The sequence below is a fragment of the Neoarius graeffei genome, chromosome 12 (assembly GCF_027579695.1).
Source record: "Neoarius graeffei isolate fNeoGra1 chromosome 12, fNeoGra1.pri, whole genome shotgun sequence".
Lineage (NCBI taxonomy): Eukaryota > Metazoa > Chordata > Actinopteri > Siluriformes > Ariidae > Neoarius > Neoarius graeffei.
Genome location: NC_083580.1, coordinates 166,678 through 190,865, shown reverse-complemented (window position 1 = coordinate 190,865; position 24,188 = coordinate 166,678). Strand labels below are relative to the sequence as shown.

At 44.4% G+C, this 24,188-nt stretch overlaps 1 protein-coding gene across 2 annotated transcripts; it reads right to left on the bottom strand.

Moving 5' to 3' along the window:
- Window positions 1–55: 55 nt before the first annotated feature.
- txndc15 (thioredoxin domain containing 15) lies at window positions 56–23,600 on the bottom strand. Of its 2 annotated transcripts, none has more exons than XM_060935276.1 (5): window positions 23,391–23,600; window positions 19,646–20,046; window positions 5,727–5,890; window positions 5,482–5,612; window positions 56–363 (listed from the first exon to the last, which is right to left on the bottom strand). In XM_060935276.1, the coding sequence occupies exons 1-5, from the start codon at window positions 23,497–23,499 to the stop codon at window positions 167–169; spliced, it is 1,002 nt and encodes a 333-aa protein (XP_060791259.1). In that variant the 5' UTR covers window positions 23,500–23,600; the 3' UTR covers window positions 56–166. The 2 variants fall into 2 exon arrangements, with proteins under 2 accessions (XP_060791259.1, XP_060791260.1); XM_060935277.1 differs by having other exon boundaries at window positions 19,715–20,046.
- Between the last annotated feature and the right edge of the window lie 588 nt (window positions 23,601–24,188).

Below are 24,188 nucleotides of genomic sequence, written 5' to 3'. Positions count from 1 at the left end.
CGTGATGAGAATAAGCAAAAATAAATGGGTAAAGAAAAAAAATTAAATACTAAAATTTCATTATGGATTTATTTATGTGATTGTTTATTCCAAAACATCCATTTGACCCAAATTCACAGATTGAGAAATGGTTTGTACAAACAACACTGTAATAATAACAATAATGTCAGTCCTGGTGGTCATGTTCGTGGCCAGGGATGAGCAGCCGGATGCTGTCGGTCCGCAGGATGGCATACAAACTGAATATGGACAGAAACATGACACTGAACACAAAAAGCCAGTCGATGCTCCTCACTGGGACGCTGAGTAAAGGACCAACACGATCGTCATCTGTCACCATCTGACCTACAACTGCCTCAAACCCTGAAATACAAACACAAATCAATGTGAGTATATAAGTAGAGTAAAAAGTCTCTGTCAGCCAACAGTAGAGTAAAAAGTCTCTGTCAGCCAACAACCAGTCTGTCCAGAAGGATCCAGAGGATACCACGGGTCCCAGCAATGTAGATATAGATAATGTAGAATAGAAAAATTTCACTCTGACAGCCAACTTTTGAACATTATTAAAAATTTATTCTCGACAAACGTTTCGGCCTTCTTCAGTGTCATAAAAAACTACTTAGTGCTATGGGCGTGGTCTTATATATACACAAAATTGTGAATTCTATACACTTCAAAATAAAAAACAGACAAAAATAAACTATTAATTACAAAATTTAATTATTAAGTATTATTAAAAAGAATTTGCCTTTTACACAATAACTCACAATTTGGTCAGTTTAATTTTTTGCAATGCATGGGTACTGCTATGGGCCCCAAGAACGCCTGCAGCTATGCGGATATAGCTATGAGTGAGATCGATAACCTAGCTAAAAATGGTTATGCGATCAAACCCTTGCTTTGGCTGTGCTATAGAGATGACATAGTCGACATCTGGGTGCACAGTCAGGATAAATGACATGAATTTACGGAATACATTAACGGGTTGTACCCTACCATCAAATTCGAATTGTTTTTTTCTAAGCAAAAGCTCAACGTATTAGACCTGACCCTGCACCTAGTTGATGGTTTCATTCAGACAGATGTCTATTCGAAACCTACCGACAGTCACCTCTATCTTCCCCCTACTAGTTGTCACCCTGAGCATTGCAAGCGCGCCATCCCCTATAGTGTTGCGTTGCGTCTCAGACGCAACTGTTCTAATGAGGGCTTTCTTAATCGCAGAAATTCGGAATACAAGAAGTATTTAGTAGATCAAGGCTATGACCCTAACCTGGTCTCTGGTAAATTTGGTCAAGTAGCTTCTCTCCCTAGTTACTTAAGCCTAGGGCAATTAAGCCTGAGCATAAGGTTACGCCCTTGGTTGTTGACTTTAACCCTAACCTTCCGAATATCGGTAAGATTTTGCAGAACAATCTCAGCTTTTTGCATTCCTCTGCTTTCATGCAAGAGGTATTTCCGGAGGGTAGTATTATTTCGGCTTTTAGAAGGCCTAAAAATCTTAAGGATATTCTGGGGCCTTCTAAACTCAAGCGTGGTGACACGGAAGTCAATAATCAAGGGCGTGAACAAGGTTGCTTTAGCTGTAGCAAAAAATGCGATTTATGTAATAACTTTTTCACAAAGTCAAATTTTTTTGTCAGCTCCGTAACCGGAAGGAAATATAAAACTCGCCAACATCTTTCTTGTACTTCCTGCAATACAATATATTTAGCAACTTGCTGTAAATGTAGTCTCCAATATGTTGGCTCTTGTACTACAGAGTTTAAAGTACATTTTCGTAACCATAAATCTAGTATGAAAAACAAAAAAAAAAAACATGCGAAGTAGCCAAACATTTTAATCAGTCTCCCCATAATTTGAATGATTTTTAATTCATTTGTATAGAAACAATAGTTAATGCTGCTCAAGATAGTTTAGACAACGTGCTTCTAAATAGGGAAGCGTACTGGATGTCGCAATTGTTTACTTTAGCCCCTTATGGGTTAAATAAGCGAAAAGAATATAAATCTAAAAATCGCATTCTTTTTAATAATATTTAATTATTAAACTTTGTAATTAATAGTTTATTTTTGTCTTTTATTTTGAAGTGTATAGAATTCACAATTTTGTATATACAAGACCACGCCCATAGCACTATGTAGTTTTTTATGACACTGAAGGCCGAAACGTTTGTCGAGAATAAATTTTTAATAATGTTCAAAAGTTAGGTGTCAGAGTGAAATTTTTCTATTCTACATTATATATATGTGTATGTGCATGTTTGCAGAGTATTCAGAGCACTTCTGTTTTTGCACACTTTGTGATTTGCACAAAGTTAAAATGGATTAAATTGACTTTGTCCATTTATGTGTATACAATAATGCAGAACGACAGCTGAAGATGGCAGTTTACAAACATTCCCCATCCAATCAGAGAAACTGCCAACATCAAAGCGTATAAAGCTTGTAAAGACTTGCACAAGAAGACTCAAAGTTGGAACTGCTACTAAGAGCATGTTCATAGCACTGAATAAAGGCTCTGAATACTCTAACATTTCAGTTTCTGACTTTTTTTTTTTTTTTTTAGACATTTTTGAAAATGAATTAAAACTTAAATGTTTTTGTGTTATTATAGATTATTGCATGTAGATTAATGGCCACTATATATAATAATCTACTAAAAAATCTATCATAAATCTATAATACAATAAATTGTGCAACAGTGAGGAAGTCAGACTCCTGTTCATACAGGAGAGAATGAACACACAACATTCCAGAATTGTTAACATTTACCTCTTCCACTTCTCACTGATAGCAAGTAATTAGATACCATGCTTGTACACTTCATTACGTTACATTACAAGCATTTAGCAGATGCTTTTTTCCAGAGCGACATACAAGTGCAGATGTGAGGTACACGACGTGCTGAACTTCTAGACAAGAAAGTTCTAGTGCCAACTGAACAAGTGACAGAATAAAACACTTAGTGTAATATTCTGTTGAAGTAACATCAGTCAGCAAACAGCCAAGGAAACAATTCAATCATACAAATGAGCTGACAAAGTACAGCTAAATAGAGAAAAATAAAACTCCAATGGTGAGCACCGAGTCATCATGACCAGGCGAGACAGTACATAACCTGGGTTGGTCAAGACAGCCACGTAATTACACAGGGAAGCAGGGGAGAGGTGCAGCCTGAAGAAGTGGGTCTTCAGTCCACACTTGAAGGTGGTCAGGGAGTCAGCAGTTCTGACCTCAGTGGGAAGGTCATTCCACCAATGGGAAGCCAGGACAGACAGCAGTCTTAAGTGGGCGTGGCAAGAGCGACGAGGAAGAGGGGCCAGGCGACCAGTAGTAGCCGAGTGTAGGGATCCGGTTGGCATGTAGGGATGGATCAGTCTCTGGAGGTATGCTGGACCTGAACCCTTGGCTGCCTGGTAAGCTAGCACCAAATGTTGTAAATTTGATGCGAGCTGCGACAGGTCACCATTGAAGGGCAGCAAGCAGAGGGGTAGCATGGGAAGAACAAGAGAGGTTGTAGACCAGGTGGGCTGCAAGGGTCTAATGGTAGATGCTGGGAGGCCGGTGAGGAGAGAGTTGCAGTAGTCCAAGCGGGAGAGGATTAGTGCTTGGACCAAGAGCTGAGTAGAGTACGTGGTGAGGAAGGGGTGGATCCTTTGAATCTTATAAAGAGTAAATTGTAAAAAAGAGAATGTCGTAAAGTGTAGCAAGTTAGCAAACCTGCTGATTAACCTGTGAGGTGAAATTATTTTGCTCCACCCACTCCCACTGCATGCACACGTTTGATTGGTGTACAACCCCGATTCCAAAAAAGTTGGTACAAAGTACAAATTGTAAATAAAAACGGAATGCAATGATGTGGAAGTTTCAAAATTCCATATTTTATTCAGAATAGAACATAGATGACATATCAAATGTTTAAACTGAGAAAATGTATCATTTAAAGAGAAAAATTAGGTGATTTTAAATTTCATGACAACAACACATCTCAAAAAAGTTGGGACAAGGCCATGTTTCCCACTGTGAGACATCCCCTTTTCTCTTTACAACAGTCTGTAAACGTCTGGGGACTGAGGAGACAAGTTGCTCAAGTTTAGGGATAGGAATGTTAACCCATTCTTGCCTAATGTAGGATTCTAGTTGCTCAACTGTCTTAGGTCTTTTTTGTCGTATCTTCCATTTTATGATGCGCCAAATGTTTTCTATGGGTGAAAGATCTGGACTGCAGGCTGGCCGGTTCAGTACCCGGACCCTTCTTCTACGCAGCCATGATGCTGTAATTGATGCAGTATGTGGTTTGGCATTGTCATGTTGGAAAATGCAAGGTCTTCCCTGAAAGAGACGTCGCCTGGATGGGAGCATATGTTGCTCTAGAACCTGGATATACCTTTCAGCATTGATGGTGTCTTTCCAGATGTGTAAGCTGCCCATGCCACACGCACTAATGCCAACCCCATACCATCAGAGATGCAGGCTTCTGAACTGAGCGCTGATAACAACTCGGGTCGTCCTTCTCCTCTTTAGTCCGAATGACACGGCGTCCCTGATTTCCATAAAGAACTTCAAATTTTGATTCGTCTGACCACAGAACAGTTTTCCACTTTGCCACAGTCCATTTTAAATGAGCCTTGGCCCAGAGAAGACGTCTGCGCTTCTGGATCATGTTTAGATACGGCTTCTTCTTTGAACTATAGAGTTTTAGCTGGCAACGGCGGATGGCACGGTGAATTGTGTTCACAGATAATGTTCTCTGGAAATATTCCTGAGCCCATTTTGTGATTTCCAATACAGAAGCATGCCTGTATGTGATGCAGTGCCGTCTAAGGGCCCGAAGATCACGGGCACCCGGTATGGTTTTCCAGCCTTGACCCTTACGCACAGAGATTCTTCCAGATTCTCTGAATCTTTTGATGATATTATGCACTGTAGATGATGATATGTTCAAACTCTTTGCAATTTTACACTGTCGAACTCCTTTCTGATATTGCTCCACTATTTGTCGGCGCAGAATTAGGGGGATTGGTGATCCTCTTCCCATCTTTACTTCTGAGAGCCGCTGCCACTCCAAGATGCTCTTTTTATACCCAGTCATGTTAATGACCTATTGCCAATTGGCCTAATGAGTTGCAATTTGGTCCTCCAGCTGTTCCTTTTTTGTCCCTTTAACTTTTCCAGCCTCTTATTGCCCCTGTCCCAACTTTTCTGAGATGTGTTGCTGTCATGAAATTTCAAATGAGCCAACATTTGGCATGAAATTTCAAAACGTCTCACTTTTGACATTTGATATGTTGTCTATGTTCTATTGTGAATACAATATCAGTTTTTGAGATTTGTAAATTATTGCATTCCGTTTTTATTTACAATTTGTACTTTGTCCCAACTTTTTTGGAATCGGGGTTGTAGGTGATTCACACAGCACACTTTTGAGGGCAAGTGGATGAGAACGTGTTAAACATCCTCAGGAGTGTGAGGAATTTACCTGTTTGATTAGCGATGAAGGCTGTTAGCGTCTCGAGTGTTCTCTCTGTGTGGTTAAAGCGTGCCATTGGTTTAGCGCCCTGAAACAGCAAAATGTTGGGAACAGCAACAGTCCCGAAGCGTGTCGACAAACTGCACACACCATAAAACACATTTACAGAAAAAAAATTTACAAAAATGTCTGAATTAGAGATTCTAATAACACATAAAATATATTCACATTATTTACAAATGAAACACACACACCTGCTGTGTTGTGAGGCATCAAGAGCGAGGAAATGCATGATGGGAAAAACTCTTGGCAGAGCATTAAAGTGAGGAGCGAGGTGGGCAGAGAACTGACACCAGGAAGTGTAGAAGAGAACCAATGAGCATTCAGAGCTGTTAGAATTCAGGAAGTCCATCAAGTCCTTCAGGAAATGGAAACAAATACAGTGACTCATTAGAAAAGGGGTGGGCAATTAATTTTCCCAAGGGGCCACATGAGAAACTGGGACTGTTGTGGAGGGCTAAACCAATAGGCTGAACTCAATTCTGTTCAATATTAATTTTCTCTCTTTACAAAAAGCAGTAAGTTGTATGGTTTTGATTAGTTGCTACTGGTAAGAATAGATGTTACGATTAGACTATGAAAATGTGGAGCAGACATAGTAAAAACACCATTATTTCACAAAAATGATTTTGAAAATGTACATGCTTTTGCAGTGTTTCAAAAGACCAGCATTAAATTAACTTTATACAAAAAAGTAATAAGTGCTATTGCTATTTTGTTTGAAGTCTAATCATCTCATTTGCTGTTCTTCACTTCTTTTGTTTCTAGTTCAGTGAGAGAAATCTAGTCTCTGTTGGACTTGAACAAGTGCACTGAAGTCAGGTTTACTGTCTGAGGTGGATCTACAAAGGACTGCTGACAGGTGATCATCAGCGAGAGAGGATCTGCACCTGGATTTGTTCATCACTGAGAATGTTTGTTCACATAATGTAGGTAGATCCAGAGAGAACCATCATCATCTGATCATGTATCCTCATGTGTAGAAAGTTCTCCTCCTTAAAATAAGAATAAAAATCCAGCAGTGATATGGACTTAAAGTGCTCTGCTAGTAGTGTATCCGACAGCAGGTCAATGAGTTTGAGCTGAACATCACTGGGTATATTATCCACACTGCAAGTGAAGGGAGACAAAAATCATATGCATTTCACTCTGAACTGTTCTGAAGTCTTCAAAATGCCTTGAAAACTCACCATGCAGTGCCCCTAACATGGATGAGTACCTGCAAAGGTGATCACCTGATGGGGTGACTTCTTTCAGTGTTGGCATGTGGGTGAGAATGTTGTCCTCCAATTGGCTTGAAAGAAACTGTAAGTTTCTCATGAAAGCCGTCACCAGGCCATACATTTCATGTGCAAATAGGCCCTTGCCTTGCAGTTTGGGATTTAGTTAATTTATTAGTGCAGTCACATCAACAGCAAATACAAAATCTGTCATCAGGCATGAAAACGGGTCAGGGGTGAAAAAGGTGAGAAGGGTGCGCGAGTGGTGACGTGGCCTCTGGTGTTGTTTTATTTTGTTTGGGGGGTCCTCCCCCAGAATAAATATTATAGCCTCCTTACTAAGTATACTGTATTGACATTTGCACAAGGGCATACAGTACAAATACAAATTCAAATACATGTAGTTATAGTGAAATTATGCCCTGGAAAAAATGTGAATAATAGAATGAAGAAAGTGGAGAACACACAAGGAATTAGTGATCATTTTTTCCTTTTATTTGCCTGGATCACCAGTGTCTCCATGGCCTGCTTTCGCCGAGTTGCCACATGTTTCAGCCTCGCCCGCTTCTCTCCTTCAGCAGTGTTTCTTGGCCTGCTGAGCACTGCAAGTTGCTTGAGAGCCATACTTGCTCTGCTGCTGCTGCTTTTCCTCCTTGTTCACCCTCTGCTGGTGGTTGTATGTGGCTGCTGCAGAGTTAATGTTCTTGCACAATGTTCTGTCCACTTCCCCAAACTTCACGTCCTCGCTTCTAAAGAGCTGCATAGCTGTCTTCCCCCTGGACATCAGCGTGTACTTGACCGTCTGTATTGCATTAAATGTTTCCACATTCATGTTGCCACTCCTTTGATCAATTACATCATTCATCAGACTAAATGAGGACTCGACTCTAGGTCCATGAAAGATGGAGAGGCAACACTTAACCAGTGCACCCAGGGAGGGGTACTTGTCTGGTTTGTTGAAGACATGACCCCCACCACTCCACGATGCTCTCTCCCTCCTTGAAGCTGGGGATGGTCAGGTCAACACTGAACCGCACAAGTTCCCTCTGGATATCCTGGTCTGCTGGCAAGAGGTGCCCCAGCATACCACTCGGCCTGCCAAGATATGGAAGTACCTGCAGCTTTCAGTTCTTTTTAAAATCAAGGCTGAATACTTTCTTCTTTGCTGCTGTCTTTTATTAAATCAAATTTGAGACTTTTAATTTGATTTCTTTCAGCACGGACAGCACTACAAAATGGCGCCTCCACTATACAGTGCCCTATAGACCCCTTCGCATGTTTGTAAACAAACCAACCGTTGCCAGGATGCGCGCGCAGCCTGGACTCAGAAACAATGGCGCTGCCCATAGACCGGCATTATGAGCCGTCAGATTATGCAAAACAATTGTCGTTACAAGATCGAGAATGCTACATAAATAAGTTAACTCTAACAAGTGGACATCGCCTACCGGATCCGCATTTAATTAAAGAGTGGACGGACGATGTTAGTAAGTTCCCTGGTATACAATGGCCAGATATATACTCGTACCTTTAGCTTTAGCTACAACAGCAAATACCAACACTAAACAGCAATTTGCAGGAGGTGATGGCATGAAAGAAATGATAGTGTAAAGAGTGCAGCTAAGAGAAATCAGAGCTGCGTAAAAAGCGAGAGGCAGAGAGCAGAAATGAAACTGAACGGGGCGGGAGCTAGGTTAGAGCAGTCAGCGTAAGTTGGCATTTAGAGTGAGGGCACAATTTTACCTTTCCATCCTTGCTTTAAAATTGTGATTTTCGGCGTACACAAATAATGATGGCACAAAATCTGGACTGCTTGAGTCAAGCGAGACCTCTCCTACAAACAAAACTGCATGCAAAGCTAAGTTAACATGCTAACAATATTCATTACATTGTGTAACTATGACCCAGCTAATCAGACAAATGTTACCAAAGTATTTTGCTACATCAATAAACGAAGACTAGAAAGAATAAAAGAGAGATTTAATAAATAGCCTGATCTTACCTGTGATGAAGTGGGCGCTGCAAACCCGCGCATTTTTGATAGTGGTTTCATCCCAGTCTACACGTTTGATGGCTTGTAGCCATAGACGTCGGCGATTTTTTTGGAATGGGTGAGATCCTGCTGGAATTCTGTACATTTTAACCCCATCACTGCTACGATTCTGACACCCGACAACACAACAACTAGGCATTCGCTGAGTCTTTTTTGAGTCCAGGCTGCGCACGCAATTTCCGCTTACATATGAATGACGTTTACTGCGAAGGGGTCTATATAGTGCGAGCAATTTCGGACACAGGGATTGTCAAAAGACACGCGTGCCCTCTTTTGAATGCTGACGTAATCAAGCCGGAAGTTTTGTTTGTTTTGATAGCAATCAGGAAAGCTTGAAAAAAAGTAGGAAATTCAGTCCGATGACTCAATCCAGCTTCCGGTGGCCTGGTCTGCACTCTGACTGATGTGTGCACGCTCTGGCCAGCAGGAGAAGCGGCGTGAAATGATGCTGCTTGCCCTTCGCAGCGAGATGTACTCGTTGCTATCGCGTCAATATCAAAGCAGGAGGAGGCGCAAACCGGCACGAACTGTCTATGGATGCGAAGCGACCTCCTTGCCCTTTGGGTCAATATCAAACCCCCCCCAATTTTTTTTCTCATCGGATCTACACAATTCACGTAGGTCACCCATTTTGGTTTCAAAACGGCGAATTTCGCCAAAAGGTGAGGGATTTTCATGTATGTGTCATCCAGTCTGCATCTGAGAGCTCTGGGATGTCCTTGCCTTTCTTCTCACAAAACTCTCAGGTCCCATACTCTTTTAAACACTTTGCCCAGGCTGAGCCATCTGACAGCCGTGTGGCAGCCAAGGTCACCATGTTCAGTCACATGCTCCTCCAAAAGTGCAACAAACTGCATATGATTCAGTGCTCTTGCTGTGATGAAGTTAACCATTTTAGTTACATCATCAATAACATAGTTGATTTTTTTTTTTTTAGCATTTACTTACACAACATCTCCTGATGTACAGTGCAATGCAAAAATACCAAGTTCTCTTCTGGATTAATTTCATTCACGTTATCTTGCATCCGCTTCAAAAGCCCAACATTTTTCCCTGTCAAATTTGGACAACTATCGGTTGTAACACCTGCCATTTTGTCCCATTTCTGTCCTAGCATGCATTTATCTCCATCAATCCCTGTCATCGTCCCTTTAATTGACCACATTTGCTACCAGGTCCTTCGTAATCTCAAAAGTCTTTCGTTATCCCATGTACAAATATGAGTAACTGGGCTGTTTCACGGACATCACAGCTCTCATCCAAAACCAAGGAAAAAAATAATAATTTTCCACTTTGTTTTGCAGCTGAAGCTCCAGATTTCCCACAATACCGGTGATCCTTCCTGTTACGGTTCACTTGGAAAAGGGCACATTCTCAAATGCTTCTTTTTTCTCAGGGCATATTAGTGCTGCACAGTCTACCAAACGCACTTTAATAAACTCCCCATCAGATAATAGCTTACTGTTTTTTGCAATTTTGTGGAATATCACATAGCTGGTCTTGACTGTTCCATCCTTGGATGTGTAAAAAAGGCCTTGTTGGTTTTGCAACTTCGCTAGCAAAGCTTCAGATGTCCGCGCCCGTTCTGCATCAGTCATGTTCTTGTATTTCTCTGCATGTTTAATCTTGTAATGGCGATTCAAATTGTGCAATCTGTACTCCACAAACTAAGCACACAGCTTTACCTTTGACTTCAGTAAATAAATACTTAGAAGTCTATATCTTCTGAAAAGCTCTATATCAGACCTGGGCATTTTACGGCCCGCGGGCCGCATCCGGCCCTTTGGTTCATTCTGACCGGCCCGCGTAAGGTTAATTAGAAATTACAAAATAAACGTATTTTCTAATTTTACCTCATGCATGGACTGAATGTGCATTGCTTTTATTTTGAAGTTGTGTTCAACAAAAACGCAATGCGCACGACATGAACATGACATGAAATCCCACGAAACCTAATCCCGCGATAACTACTTCCGTAATTTGTCCAGACCAACCACAAACTTGTACGTCATCCTTCAAACGGTACAGCCAATCACATAGCGTGACGTCACTAGCAAGCGCCGGAGCCCGAGCCGATCTGTAGATCTGATTCCTACACCGAATCGACACGGCATCATTATTATAATATGATGTATCTTGTTTGATATGTGGAGTAGAAAGACAATATTGTGATGTCTTTACTGTGTTTTGGGGTGAATGTGACTGAAAAAAAAAAAAAAAAAAAAGGTACAAACGTTCACGTTTTGTTAACCATTGTTTTGGGAAATTTGATTGAATAAATGACATTTTTTTGTAAGGCAACCTCGTTTTTTCCATACTCTTACCAGTCTTAGCAGCTTGTAAAAACAATGTTATTTACTGCTTGAAATAAAGAAATACAATTAATATTATGCAGAATTTAGTTCAGCCTTTTGGTCCGGCCCGCCACAAAATTTTCTGTTTCTCATGTGGCCCCATGGAAAAAATAATTGCCCACCCCTGCTCTATATTCTGTATCAGTCTTTTTTTTTTTTAACTTGAGCTGACGTTTTTAGGGCCAATTTAACAGCTAACTTGCATCTATTGAAAGAACTGTTCGCCAAGGCATAACAGCAAAGGTGCATCCGCTCACACACACACAAATGCATGAACGTATGTAAATTGGGGGAAATAAAAAAAAAAAAGTCATATTTAAAATAAAAGCAGCACAGTTTTACTGTGTGCATGATATACACTTATTTACATTTGACTCGTAATTTCCCACTGAGCTCACGCGGGCCGGTCAGGGACAGCCAACAGGTTGGATGTGGCCCGTGTATAATGCCCAAGTCTGCATTAGAATGTACAGTTATAAAACAGAATGGCACATACAGTGGCTTCATGATAGTTTACCACATTTGTTGTTCAATGTGTACACAAAACCATAATTAAATACACTCACTGGACACTATATTAGGAACACCTGTACACCTGCTCATTCATGCAATTATCCAGTCAGACAAACCGTGAGGCAGCAGTGCAATGCATAAAATCATGCAGATACAGGTCAAGCGCTTCAGTTAATGTTCACATGAAACATCAGAGTGGGGGAAAATGTGATCCCAATGAAACTGACAGAAAAATGTCTGTTCAGTTCGGTGAGTCTGTGCAGTCTCAGATTCCTGTTCCTGGCTGATAGGAGTGGAACCCAAAAACTTCTACTGTTGTAGCTCATCCACCTCAAGGTTCAACATGTTGTGCATTCTGCAATAATTTCCTTCTCACCACAACTGTAAAGGATGTGTACTTGAGTTCCTGTATCTTCCTGTCAGCTAGAACCAGTCTGACCCTGCTCCTCTGATCTCTCTCTTCAGCAAGGCGTTTCCTCCTGCAGAGCACCAGCGTCTGTCTCTCTCTGCTTTTAGCACCACACTCTGTAAACTCTGCACCCAGATGGACAGTCAAAAGTCACACTTGGAAGACGGTCTGGACACTTACAGTAACCCATTTATGGCTGAGGACTTCAGTTGACTTGCTAACTTTAGGACTGGAGTTGTCATGAACAGTTTTGCACTCAAGTTTCCATCAATGAACAGTTGATAACTTCAACAAAACAGACTTCCTGTTAAACTATAATGAATTTCCTGTTTTCACAGTTGTACTTTGTAACTCTATAGAACACAGTTATAGAAGTAAGTTATTTATAATCACGTTGTCTTATCACCCAGATGAGGATGGGTTCCCTTTTGAGTCTGGTTCCTCTCGAGGTTTCTTCCTCGTGTCGTTTGAGGGAGTTTTTCCTCAACACCATCACCTCAGGCTTGCTCACTGGGGATAGATTAGGGATAAAATTACCTCATGTTTAAAGCCTTTAATTTTCTGTACAGCTGCTTTGCGACAATGTCTCTTGTTAAAAGCGCGATACAAATAAACTTGACATTTTCCCCTAATGTCATGTCTGATGTGAATGTTAATTGAAGCTCTTGACCTGTACATGTGTGACTGTATATATTGCGCATTATAGAAATAACATTCTGCTCTTCTCCTTTTCTGACACATACAGGATTAAAAACTGATCTACTGAAACAGAACAGTGAAAACAATGTCACTATTTCAAGTAAATCAAATACCTGAAGTTTACAGCAGTAAAAGGAGTTTAGGAGCCATGATCAGGAACCTACAGGTGGAACCAAAAACATGGAAAATGCTTGTCTGTGAAGATTCTCAGTCATCCAGATCATAGTAAACTGTGGGTGGTAAAAGAGAGCAACTGGACTTGCTTGAAGATTCTTGAAGACATTTCACCTCTCATCCGAAAGGCTTCTTTTGTACATCGCAATCCAAGAAGGCTAGATTATTCCCACTGACGTCCTCCTGAGTGAAATTGATGTTGATATCCACTGCACTGATGTGCTTAGAGAAGGCTTCCACCTCATGGAATCAAAACCCATGAGGTGGAAGCCTTCTCTAAGCACATCAATGCAGTGGATATCAACATCAATTTCACTCAGGAGGACGTCAGTGGGAATAATCTAGCCTTCTTGGATTGCGATGTACACATTAGACAAGACAGAAGCCTTAGCATCGAGGTCTACTGGAAACCCACACACACAGACCAGTACCTACTCTTCGACTCTCACCACCCACTGGAACACAAATTGGAGGTCATTAGGACTTTGCAACACAGGGCTCAGAACATTCCTACAATGGTAGAGGGAAAAGAGAAGGAGCAGAATCACATCAAGAAAGCACTTCAGAACTGCGGGTATCCCAACTGGGACTTCAAGAGCAGAAAAAGGAACATAACGGACAAGGAGGACAACAGGAACAAACGCAAGAATATTGTCATTCCCTACATTTCTGGTCTATCTGAGAAACTCAGGAGGATCTTCTACAAACACAACATTCCGGTACATTTCAGACCCAGTAACACCCTGAAGCAGAAACTGGTCCACCCTAAGGACAGAATAGCCAGACACAAACAGGACAACGTAGTGTATGCAATTCAGTGCAGTGAGGAATGCACGGACTCATATATTGGGGAAACAAAACAACCGTTTCACAGGCGCATGGCTCAACACAGGAGAGCCAGTTCCTCAGGCCAGGACTCTGCTGTCTATCTTCATCTTAACAACAAAGGACACTCATTTCAGGATTGCAACGTACGCATTTTAGCCAAAGAGGATCGTTGGTATGAGGGAGGAGTTAAAGAAGCCATTTTTGTCAACCTGGAACGGCCATCACTGAACAGAGGTGGGGGTCTAAGACACCATTTATCAGCCACCTACAATGCAGTCCTTGGCACACTTCCCAGACAACTGAATGCACGCCCAAACCCAGCTGTTTTCAGTGACTCACAGGAGGACAGAGAGAACCAGCAATCCATTGATCACCCCGACTCTCGAGGCCGTTCACACCCAGCCCCCAGTGACCCACACCAACAGGATGACTCAACGACACTGTGGCAGTGGGGGCGTGGTCAAGCGTCGGTCTGTGACCGGAGGGCGGAGTCAGGGAAGGTAAGTGGCAGAATCACTACACCTGATGTGAATTAACCTGTATTTGTGTGTCTTCCCAGCAACCACGCCCTATATAAAGGGAGAGAGGGCAGAGGAAGGGAGCTCTCTCCCGCACCAGAAGACTTGTGTGTGTGCGCGCGTGCGCCTGGGAGAGTGTGAAAAGTTAAAGCTGAAAAGCTAAAATAAGAGAGTTTTGGAACTCAGTTCTGGCCTGCCGTACTTCTGTGCTCCACCCACCCACTCGGACCTCTACAGTGGTGCCGAAACCTGGGACCGAGCACAGACGAGAACAGCCCCATGGAGTCCTCCCCCTTCGCCGACCTGATCCACGCCCTCACCACGGCCCAACAGAGCCAGCATCAGGCGCTGCTCGCCCTCCGAGAGGAGCAAGAACAATGGTTCGAAGCCCTGGTGCTGGCGCAACAGGAAGATCGTCAGGCGTTCCGGCACCTCCTCGCGTCAGCGGGGACCACCATCTCCACCGCTGCGGGCCCACTCCACCTCACCCCGACGAAGATGGGCCCACACAACGACCCCGAGGCCTTCCTCACTCTATTTGAACAAGCAGCAGAAGCCTCGGGGTAGCCAGTGGAACAGCGCGCCTCCTCCCCTTGCTAACAGGCGAGGCGCAGCTGGCCGCGCTACAGCTCTCCGCCGACAGCCGGCTGGTCTACGCGGACCTGTGCCGGGCCGTCCTCCAGCGTGTGGGGCGCACCCCCGAACAACATCTTCAGCGCTTCCGCGCTCTGCGCCTAGAGGAGGTCGGCCGCCCGTTCGCGTTTGGCCAGCAACTCCGGGATGCCTGCAGGCGGTGGCTGAGGGCTGACAACCGCGACGCCAAGGGAGTCGTCGACCTGGTGGCACTGGAGCAGTTCATTGCACAACTTCCCAAAGGAACGGTGGAGTGGGTCCAGTGCCATCACCCGGCGTCGCTGGATCAGGCCATCGAGTTGGCGGAGGATCATTTGGCAGCTGTTCCCGCGGCAGGATCACAGATCCCCTCTTCGCTTCTCTCCTCTCTCTCCCCCTCCCCTTCTGTGTCTCGTCCTCGCCCCATTCCCCCACCATGGAGGCGGGGGCCGGCTCCCTCACAGCCGGTCCGCCACACCCGCGGTGTCCTCCCATTTCCGTGTCTGTCTCTCCCCTACCTCAGGTGAGTGAGCCCCAGAGTACCGGTGCAGAGAGAAAGCCTGGGCCGGTTTGCTGGCGCTGCGGGGAGCCGGGCCACCTCCAACAGCAGTGCTCGGTGATGGAAGTGGGCACGGTGGTTTGGATCCCCGACACGCCAGGAGCCGCCCTTGATCGGGCCGGAGCATATGGCATTCCGGTGAGTGTCCAAGGGGATACGTGTCAGGCTTTGGTGGACTCTGGCTGCAATCAGATCTCAATTCACCAAAGCATGGTGCAAGACAAGGCATTGGGGGGAGCACAGGGGGTGAAGGTGTTGTGTGTGCACAGGGATGTTCACAGCTACCCTTTAGTGTCAGTCCACATTTTTTCAGAGGAGAAAAATTTAGAGTAAAGGCAGCGGTTAATCCTTGCCTCACCCACTCGATAATTTTGGGGACTGATTGGCCGGGATTCGGGGCATTAATGAGTCATTTAGTAAAGAGTGGGTCCTGCCGTAGTTCAGCAAGGGGAGGTCCCGGTGTCGCTTTGGCGGGAGCAGCTGTCACAGAGCCGTCTACGTCATCTCTGCGTCAGAGTGAGGAGCCGCTGGCTCCTCCTCCCTCTCTCGGGGAATCCCACGCGGATTTCCCGTTAGAGCAGTCGCGAGACGAGACTCTGCGGCATGCGTTTGACCAAGTGAGAGTAATCGATGGTCAAACGCTCCAGCCAAATGCCACCCCGTCCTTCCCTTATTTTTCTATTATGAAGGATAGATTATACCGAGTGACACAGGACACTCAGACTAAAGAACAAAGCACGCAGCTCTTGATTCCAAAAAGCCACCGGGAACTGGTATTCCAGGCAGCTCACTTTAATCCTATGGCTGGACACTTAGGGAAGGATAAAACACTAGCCCGAATAATAGCCCGGTTCTATTGGCCAGGAATTCGCGGCGATGTCCGTAGGTGGTGTACGGCGTGCCACGAATGCCAGTTAGTTAATCCAGCGGCCATTCCAAAAGCGCCTTTGCGCCCTCTACCATTAATCGAGACCCCGTTCGAAAGAATTGGGATGGATCTCGTCGGGCCATTAGATCGGTCAACACGAGGGTACCGCTTTATATTAGTTCTGGTGGACTATGCAACGCGATCCCCGGAAGCAGTGCCTCTTCGCAATATCTCCGCACGCAGTATTGCGGAAGTGCTCTTCCGCGTCATCTCCCGAGTTGGAATCCCGAAAGAGATTCTGACTGATAAAGGTACCTCGTTTATGTCACGAACACTGAACGAACTGTATGGATTATTAGATATTAAGCCGATCCGCACCAGCGTTTATCACCCACAAACGGACGGTTTAGTCGAACGATTCAATCGCACCCTCAAAAATATAATTAAGAAATTCATAAGCGAGGACGCACGTAATTGGGATAAATGGCTCGAACCCTTGTTGTTTGCAGTGCGAGAGGTCCTACAAGCCTCCACGGGGTTCTCCCCGTTTGAATTGTTATATGGGCGTAAGCCGTGCGGCATTTTAGACGTGCTGCGAGAAAATTGGGAGGAGGGACCTTCACCAAGTAAAAATGAAATTCAATACGTTATTGATCTGCGCGCAAAACTCCACACACTCACACACCTAACCCAGGAAAATTTGCGGCAGGCCCAAGAACGGCAAACCCGCCTGTATGACAAGGGTACGCACCTTAGGGAGTTCGTACCGGGAGATAAAGTACTCGTACTGTTGCCCACATCGAGCTCCAAATTAATCGCCAAGTGGCAAGGACCCTTTGAGGTCACACGGCGAGTCGGGGATGTTGACTACGAGGTGAGGCGAACGGACAGGAGTGGGGCGCTACAGATTTACCACCTCAATCTACTCAAACTCTGGAACGAGGAGGTCCCCGTGGCATTGGTGTCGGTGGTTCCGGAGAAGGTGGAGCTGGGGCCGGAGGTTCCAAAAGGAGTATTGGCATCGCGTACCTCTCCGGTCCCCTGTGGAGACCACCTCTCCCCGACACAACTCGCGGAGGTTGCCCAGTTGCAGACCGAATTTTCGGACATGTTCTCGCCCCTGCCCGGCCGCACCGACCTCATAGAGCACCACATTGAGACGCCCCCGGGGGTGGTAGTGTGTAGCCGCCCTTACAGGCTACCTGAACACAAGAAAAAAGTGGTTCGGGAAGAACTCGAGTCCATGCTCGAAATGGGCATTGTCGAGGAGTCCCACAGCAACCGGAGCAGCCCGGTGGTCTTGGTACCCAAGGCCGACGGGTCGGTCCGGTTCTGTGTAGACTATAGAAAAGTCAATGCGGTGTCTAAATTCGACGCGTACCCAATGCCTCGTATTGATGAGTTGCTCGATCGACTAGGCACGGCTTGCTTTTACTCAACACTGGATTTGACAAAGGGTTATTGGCAGATCCCCTTGAGTCCATTATCCCGAGAAAAAACGGCCTTTTCCACACCGTTCGGCTTATACCAGTTTGTCACACTTCCTTTCGGGCTGTTTGGGGCACCCGCTATGTTTCAGCGGCTGATGGATAGGGTCCTCCGCCCCCACGCCACCTATGCTGCCGCGTACCTTGACAACATTATTTATAGTAATGACTGGCCGTGGCACCTACAAAACCTGAGGGCCGTCCTTAGGTCGCTGAGGCGGGCGGGTCTCACAGCCAACCCGAAGAAGTGTGCGATTGGGCGGGTCGAAGTACGGTATCTGGGCTTCCACTTGGGCAATGGGCAGGTGCGTCCCCAAATTAACAAGACTGCAGCGATTGCGGCCTGCCCGAGGCCCAAGACCAAAAAGGGGGTGAGAGAGTTCCTGGGGCTGGCTGGCTATTATCGTAGGTTTATACCTAATTATTCGGACGTCACCAGCCCGCTGACTGATCTCACTAAAAAGGGGGCACCAGATCCGGTCCAGTGGACGGAGCAATGCCAGTGGGCTTTTTCTGAGGTAAAGGCTGCATTGTGTGGAGGGCCACTGTTACACTCCCCTGACTTTTCTCTCCCTTTTATATTGCAGACGGACGTGTCGGACAGAGGGCTGGGGGCTGTTTTGTCCCAGGAGGTGGAGGATCGCCCAGTGCTGTACATTAGTCGGAAGCTGTCAGTGCGTGAGGGGCGCTACAGCACCATAGAGAAGGAGTGCCTGGCCATCAAGTGGGCGGTCCTCGCCCTCCGTTACTACCTGCTGGGATGCCCTTTCACCCTCTGTTTGGACCACGCGCCCCTCCAGTGGCTCCACTGCATGAAGGATGCCCACACGCGGATCACCCGTTGGTATCTGGCACTCCAACCCTTTAACTTCAAGGTGATCCACAGGCCGGGGGCGCAGATGGTCGTGGCGGACTTTCTCTCCCGTCGGGGGTGGGGGTGAGGGGGTGGGTGTCGGCTGCGGGCCGGACGGCTGCCCGGCCTGAGTCGGGCAGTGGGGGTATGTGGCAGTGGGGGCATGGTCAAGCATCGGTCTGTGACCAGAGGGCGGAGTCAGGGAAGGTAAGTGGCAGAAACACTACACCTGATGTGAATTAACCTGTGTTTGTGTGTCTTCCCAGCAACCACGCCCTATATAAGGGAGAGAGGGCAGAGGAAGGGCGCTCTCTCCCACACCAGAAGACTTTTGTGTGTGTGTGTGTGTGTCTGTGTGTGCGCGCGCGCGAAGAGTTTTGGAACTCAGTTCTGGCCTGCCGTACTTCTGTGCTCCACCCACCCACTCTGACCTCTACAGACACCTTAGGATTGCTTTTCATCCACGAGAGGATAAATACCTGATACTCCCTATTAGTCAGACAGAACTGAAAAAGCCTTTCGGATGAGAGGTGAAACGTCTTCAAGAATCTTCAAGCAAGTCCAGCTGCTCTCTTTTATCACCCATGGAAAATGCTTCACAGTTTGGGGAAAACAAACACACCACCATCCCTTGATCCTGTTGTTCATGCCTAATCGTTTCACTTCTCATTTGTAAAAAGTTGCTCCACAACAGTTTCTTTGCCTCCTACCACTGCAGATCACCAGCTCCGATTCAAAATAAATGGCTTTCAGGTTGCTCTGTCGAGTTCCTGCTGGTCTGAGCACAGAATCTGAAATATTATAACTACTGAAATGTAAATGAGAAACTGAAAATCATATAGAACCATGTCATGGATTTTCACTGAGAATTTTTACATCAGCTTTCTCCATAGAGAGAGAGTTTAGTGAAGACGAAAAGTTTAGCAGCCCTCTTGATTTCTGACTAAGTGTCTCTCTCTCTGGTACCTGTGATGCGTTGAGAATCTGCACTATGAAGGTATCAAGTCCAATGATGCTCCTTTTATCACAGCTCACTTTGTACGTCTTTGCAGTTTCCGTGGAGTTCTGCTCATCACCTCCTGCTGGACGTTCCTGCTTCATCTCAACCACCTCCATCACTGCCTCCTCCTTCATTACCACATCCTCCTCTTTCACCTCCTCTGTCACTTCCTTCTCACATGGTGTAGAGATGAGGTTTTTAGGAATGAATGCTTCAATCCCAGCTGTGTTTTCAGACAGATCTGTCCCCAAAACAGCATCTGCGATTTCTGCAGTCTTGAACTGTCTCCGAGACAGAGACTCTGCATCCTCTGTACTCTGGCCTTCTAATTCATCAGGAATTTCAAACCCATGAGTCACAGCTTCATCTGTCAACAGAAATCAGATAAAGAGTATTGGTTGGTTCAAACTCAGATGTACAAAAGAAAAGTTTGCTGTTCCACAAGGCTGTGTTCTACACCTACTGCTCTTTTGTCTGTATGTGTGGCAGCTTACAAACACCTTTCACATGGACAACAATTTTCTATTTTATATAGTTCTGAAAACTACAGTTTAGGATTCGTTAGGTACCAAAATTTTGGGTTTGGTATGGTACCTGGCATGGTAGAACAGTAACGGTACTAGTTTGGTACCAATGCAAATCAAGCAATCAAATAGATAGATGTGATGAAATTAATAATCAAAAATTGTATTGTTTAAAGCACTGCATTAAATGACTGAAAACATCAACTTCCTGTTTCTGTCTGTCACAGGTGTAGAAAGAAGCATTTATTAGTTGCTAATTTTACAAACATCTGACTAAGGTTATTTCTATAGTCTTGTTATTCATTCATTCATTAAGGAATAGACTGCTAAGTAGGCAAAGGCTACAGCCACACAAATACTTCTTATAGTTTTAAGATCTCATCTCATTATCTGTAGCCGCTTTATCCTGTTCTACAGGGTCGCAGGCGAGCTGGATCCTATCCCAGCTGACTACGGGCGAAAGGCAGGGTACACCCTGGACAAGTCGCCAGGTCATCACAGGGCTGACACATAGACACAGACAACCATTCACACCTACGCTCAATTTAGAGTCACCAGTTAACCTAACCTGCATGTCTTTGGACTGTGGGGGAAACCGGAGCACCCGGAGGAAACCCACGCGGACACGGGGAGAACATGCAAACTCCGCACAGAAAGGCCCTCGCCGGCCACGGGGCTCGAACCCAGAACCTTCTTGCTGTGAGGCGACAGCGCTAACCACTACACCACCGTGCTGCCCCACCCTGGAAGTTAACAGTTTAATTTGTATAAAAATGTTAAATCATTTATGTGCATAGATATGTGAAATCATGTAATTTCTTTTAATTTGTATTCATTGGGTATTGTTCTTTGTCATAACTGTAAAAATCTTTTGTACATCACGTGACCATTGAATGGCCTATTTATATGACCCAGAAGTTCTAGTGTGAGAAGACCCGAATGGCAAAGACAGACATGAATTTTTGATGCTCCCAGTTATACAAATTCTACTGTTGGTTTACAAGACAAACATGTTTTCATGGTGTGCCAAAAATAAACGTATAGACATCAGTAGAGACGTGGACCGAGTTTGTGACCAGCGGGTAGTTACATTTTCTGCTTCTCTGTTTACACATACAGGTGGGTTAACATTTCTCTAAACAACATGCATGCACCCCAGTATAAGGGATAAGAGCGCTGTGACTCTTTGTGATGATGTGTAAATTTTAGGGTTGAGTAGTTTTGCAGTAATGTGTCGCAGTAGAGATGTTTAGCGAAACTCTGCCATGCTAGCGGACCTGCTACTAATGACTAAAGTTACACACGCAGTGCAATGGAAATGCTACCAGACATACAAAAGGGATTCATTTTGTTTTATCATCTAAGCCTAATTAATTAATTAGTTACTCAGTGCAAAGTTTCATATTATTGTGTTATGTGAAATGTATAGAAAGTGACAAACTATAGAAGAGATTACAGTATCTAAATAAGAGAAGTTTAGTTTTCTTGTTCGACATTACAGGCTTTTTTGCAGATGCTCGTACATCAAATTGGTAACCAGTTCTCCAGGTAAAAATTTAATTCTGCAACTAAATAACAAGGATGCTTATAGGAATTTATTGTTTATTTCACAGTGCTCCAGTTTTCACTGTATTTACACATTTTGTGGTAAATAAGGTATTTTCTTAAGATATGGTGATGTTACACCTGAAGCATGTAACTTTCCTGATGCTACAAGTACACACTGTTCATCACCTCAGGAGATCGTTGTTGATCATTTTCTATACTAAAGAGCAGAATAAATTCTACAGTCGAGCTGAACACAAACTAAAGTTTTACACATACAGCAGCAAAGGTTCATGGACACGCCCCTTCCTGACACCTCCCGCCGAGGCAACATTAATTCCCTGAAGGAAAAGTGACTTGGACTCCCGCGCTCACACCACGGAAATAACAACCGATTTATTCAGCTTCCCACATTTCTTGATATGTTATGCAATTTAAACATTATAAAACTGTGTGCCGTCTGTATTTTCTTTGTAAATGTTCTCTGGTTGTGGTAGTGATGATGTGATGGATCACAAACTGTAATAATTCTCTTCTACTAAGCATGTAACGCCACAAAAACCTGTTTTACACAATTCAGCCAGAGCAACTTTTATTTTTACGAACGGTCACATGCTGCCACTGGATAAAATTATCCGTAAACATGGTATTAAATTCAACTGATTTTATAAATCGCTTTTAACAGCAAACAATAGGGGTGTTCACACGGCAACTTTTACTCCGGTGTAGCACCGGGGCTGCCCCGGTAGAGCGTTCACACGGTACAAAGTTATACCGGTGTAGCCCCTGAAAGCTGCTTAAACCGGTGCAAATCTAACCCTGCTCGGGAGGTGGTTTAAGAAATTTACTCCGGAGTAAATGCTAGTTTGTGGGGCAGCACCGATATAAAATGGGACGTCTGAACGCTACAGGGGTAGACTCGCTACGCGTGAGGAGAGTTGATTACATACGGGCATCGCATAATTTGCATCCTGGTATTTTGCGCTTCCAAAATGGCGAATATCAACAACAACAGAACTGCGTGTCTTCCAGTGTTGCCAGATTGTCAGTTTTAAGTGCATTTTGGTGGATTTGAACATATTTTGGGATGGAAAAAGTCAGCAATATCTGGCAACACTGGTGTCTTCATCCACGTTGTTTACCCGGCGCTTGATGATGCCATGACAACCGGGAAAAGGAAGTACATTTTCACGCATGCGCATATTTCATTTCCGCATTATTACTATCGGAAATGATAGTAATAACGATAGGAAATGATAATAATAAAAGGAAATGATATCAAAACTTTATTACTATCAAAGGAAATGATAGTAATAAAGTTTTTGCTACTATTGCACGGTCGCAGAAACTGCCGTGTGACCGCAAGTGGGGCTGCACCGGTGCTGACACGCTTCTCTCTAGTAAGCAGGGTTGTGACGTGTGAACGCTCCACAAAATTTACACCGGTGTAAGATATATCGCAACAAAATACATCGGTGCAGCATCGATGCAAATATGTGCCGTGTGAACAGGGCTATTGTCACAAAACCGCTTTAATCCCATACAACAAAACACACCCATAAACACAAATAAATGGTGTGTGTGTGTTGGCAGGAGTTTACATGAACTGTGTCAACTTATTAGCCACATTTTCTTAGCTTACCTGACGGAGTTTCTAATGAAATATGAATAATCGCAAAAATAAAAACCAACGCAAATAAAATTCCTCTTCGTGTTTCTGTGATAAAGGTCATTTTCAGCTGCACATTCATCTCCTTAGCTACAGAAGCAGGGCAATAAAACTACGCGTCTGCACGCTGTCCATCGTTCGGCTAACGCTAATGTCTTACTGTCTTCCACAACACTGAAGTGTCGCTCGCCAGGGAATCGACTCTTTGAATCGGCTCTTTTATGTGAACGTTTAGAGCCGAATTCATATACGAGTCATTTGTTTTGTATCTGTAGACAGTTGAATGGAATTGTTCTCCAGTAAACACTTTTAAACATCTGAGCTATTCGTCAGAGTGAACAATGACACCTGGGTTTGACTCCCAGCTGTATGAGGCAACATGACGGAGAGGATTTTAAAAGTAACGATATTTTAGTAATTAGAAAGTAAAGTAAGATTTCGTTAAACAGTTTCATCCATAGTCAGAGAAAAGCGAATAATCACTGATAAGAATAAAATTCTGTCTACTTTAGAAAAATATGGCAATGAGTCATTTGGAGCCGAATGATTCACTGTTACTAAACGAACTGAGCCAAATATGATCTGAATCACGGGGGGAGAAATTCCTAACGCTGGACCGCAACAAGTCATCGTCCTACTTCCGGCAACGCGAACAGTCGGCTAAAAGATTTCAAAATAAAAGTTCAAACTAAAAAAACGCTCTCCAATGGAAAGACGTTCTAGATCGGTGGCTACAATTATCGAGAGTCCATAATTATCTACACCTTTTCA

What these genes read in the sequence shown, in the direction of transcription:
- txndc15 (XM_060935276.1), bottom strand. Translation starts at nt 23,499, where the DNA reads ATGAATGTGCAGCTGAAAATGACCTTTATCACAGAAACACGAAGAGGA. An exon ending in GATGCCTCACAACACAGCAG is followed by an intron (nt 5,613 to 5,726) that starts GTGTGTGTGTTT and finishes TGGTGTGTGCAG; the next exon opens with TTTGTCGACACGCTTCGGGA. An exon ending in CTTCATCGCTAATCAAACAG is followed by an intron (nt 364 to 5,481) that starts GTAAATTCCTCA and finishes TTTGTATTTCAG; the next exon opens with GGTTTGAGGCAGTTGTAGGT.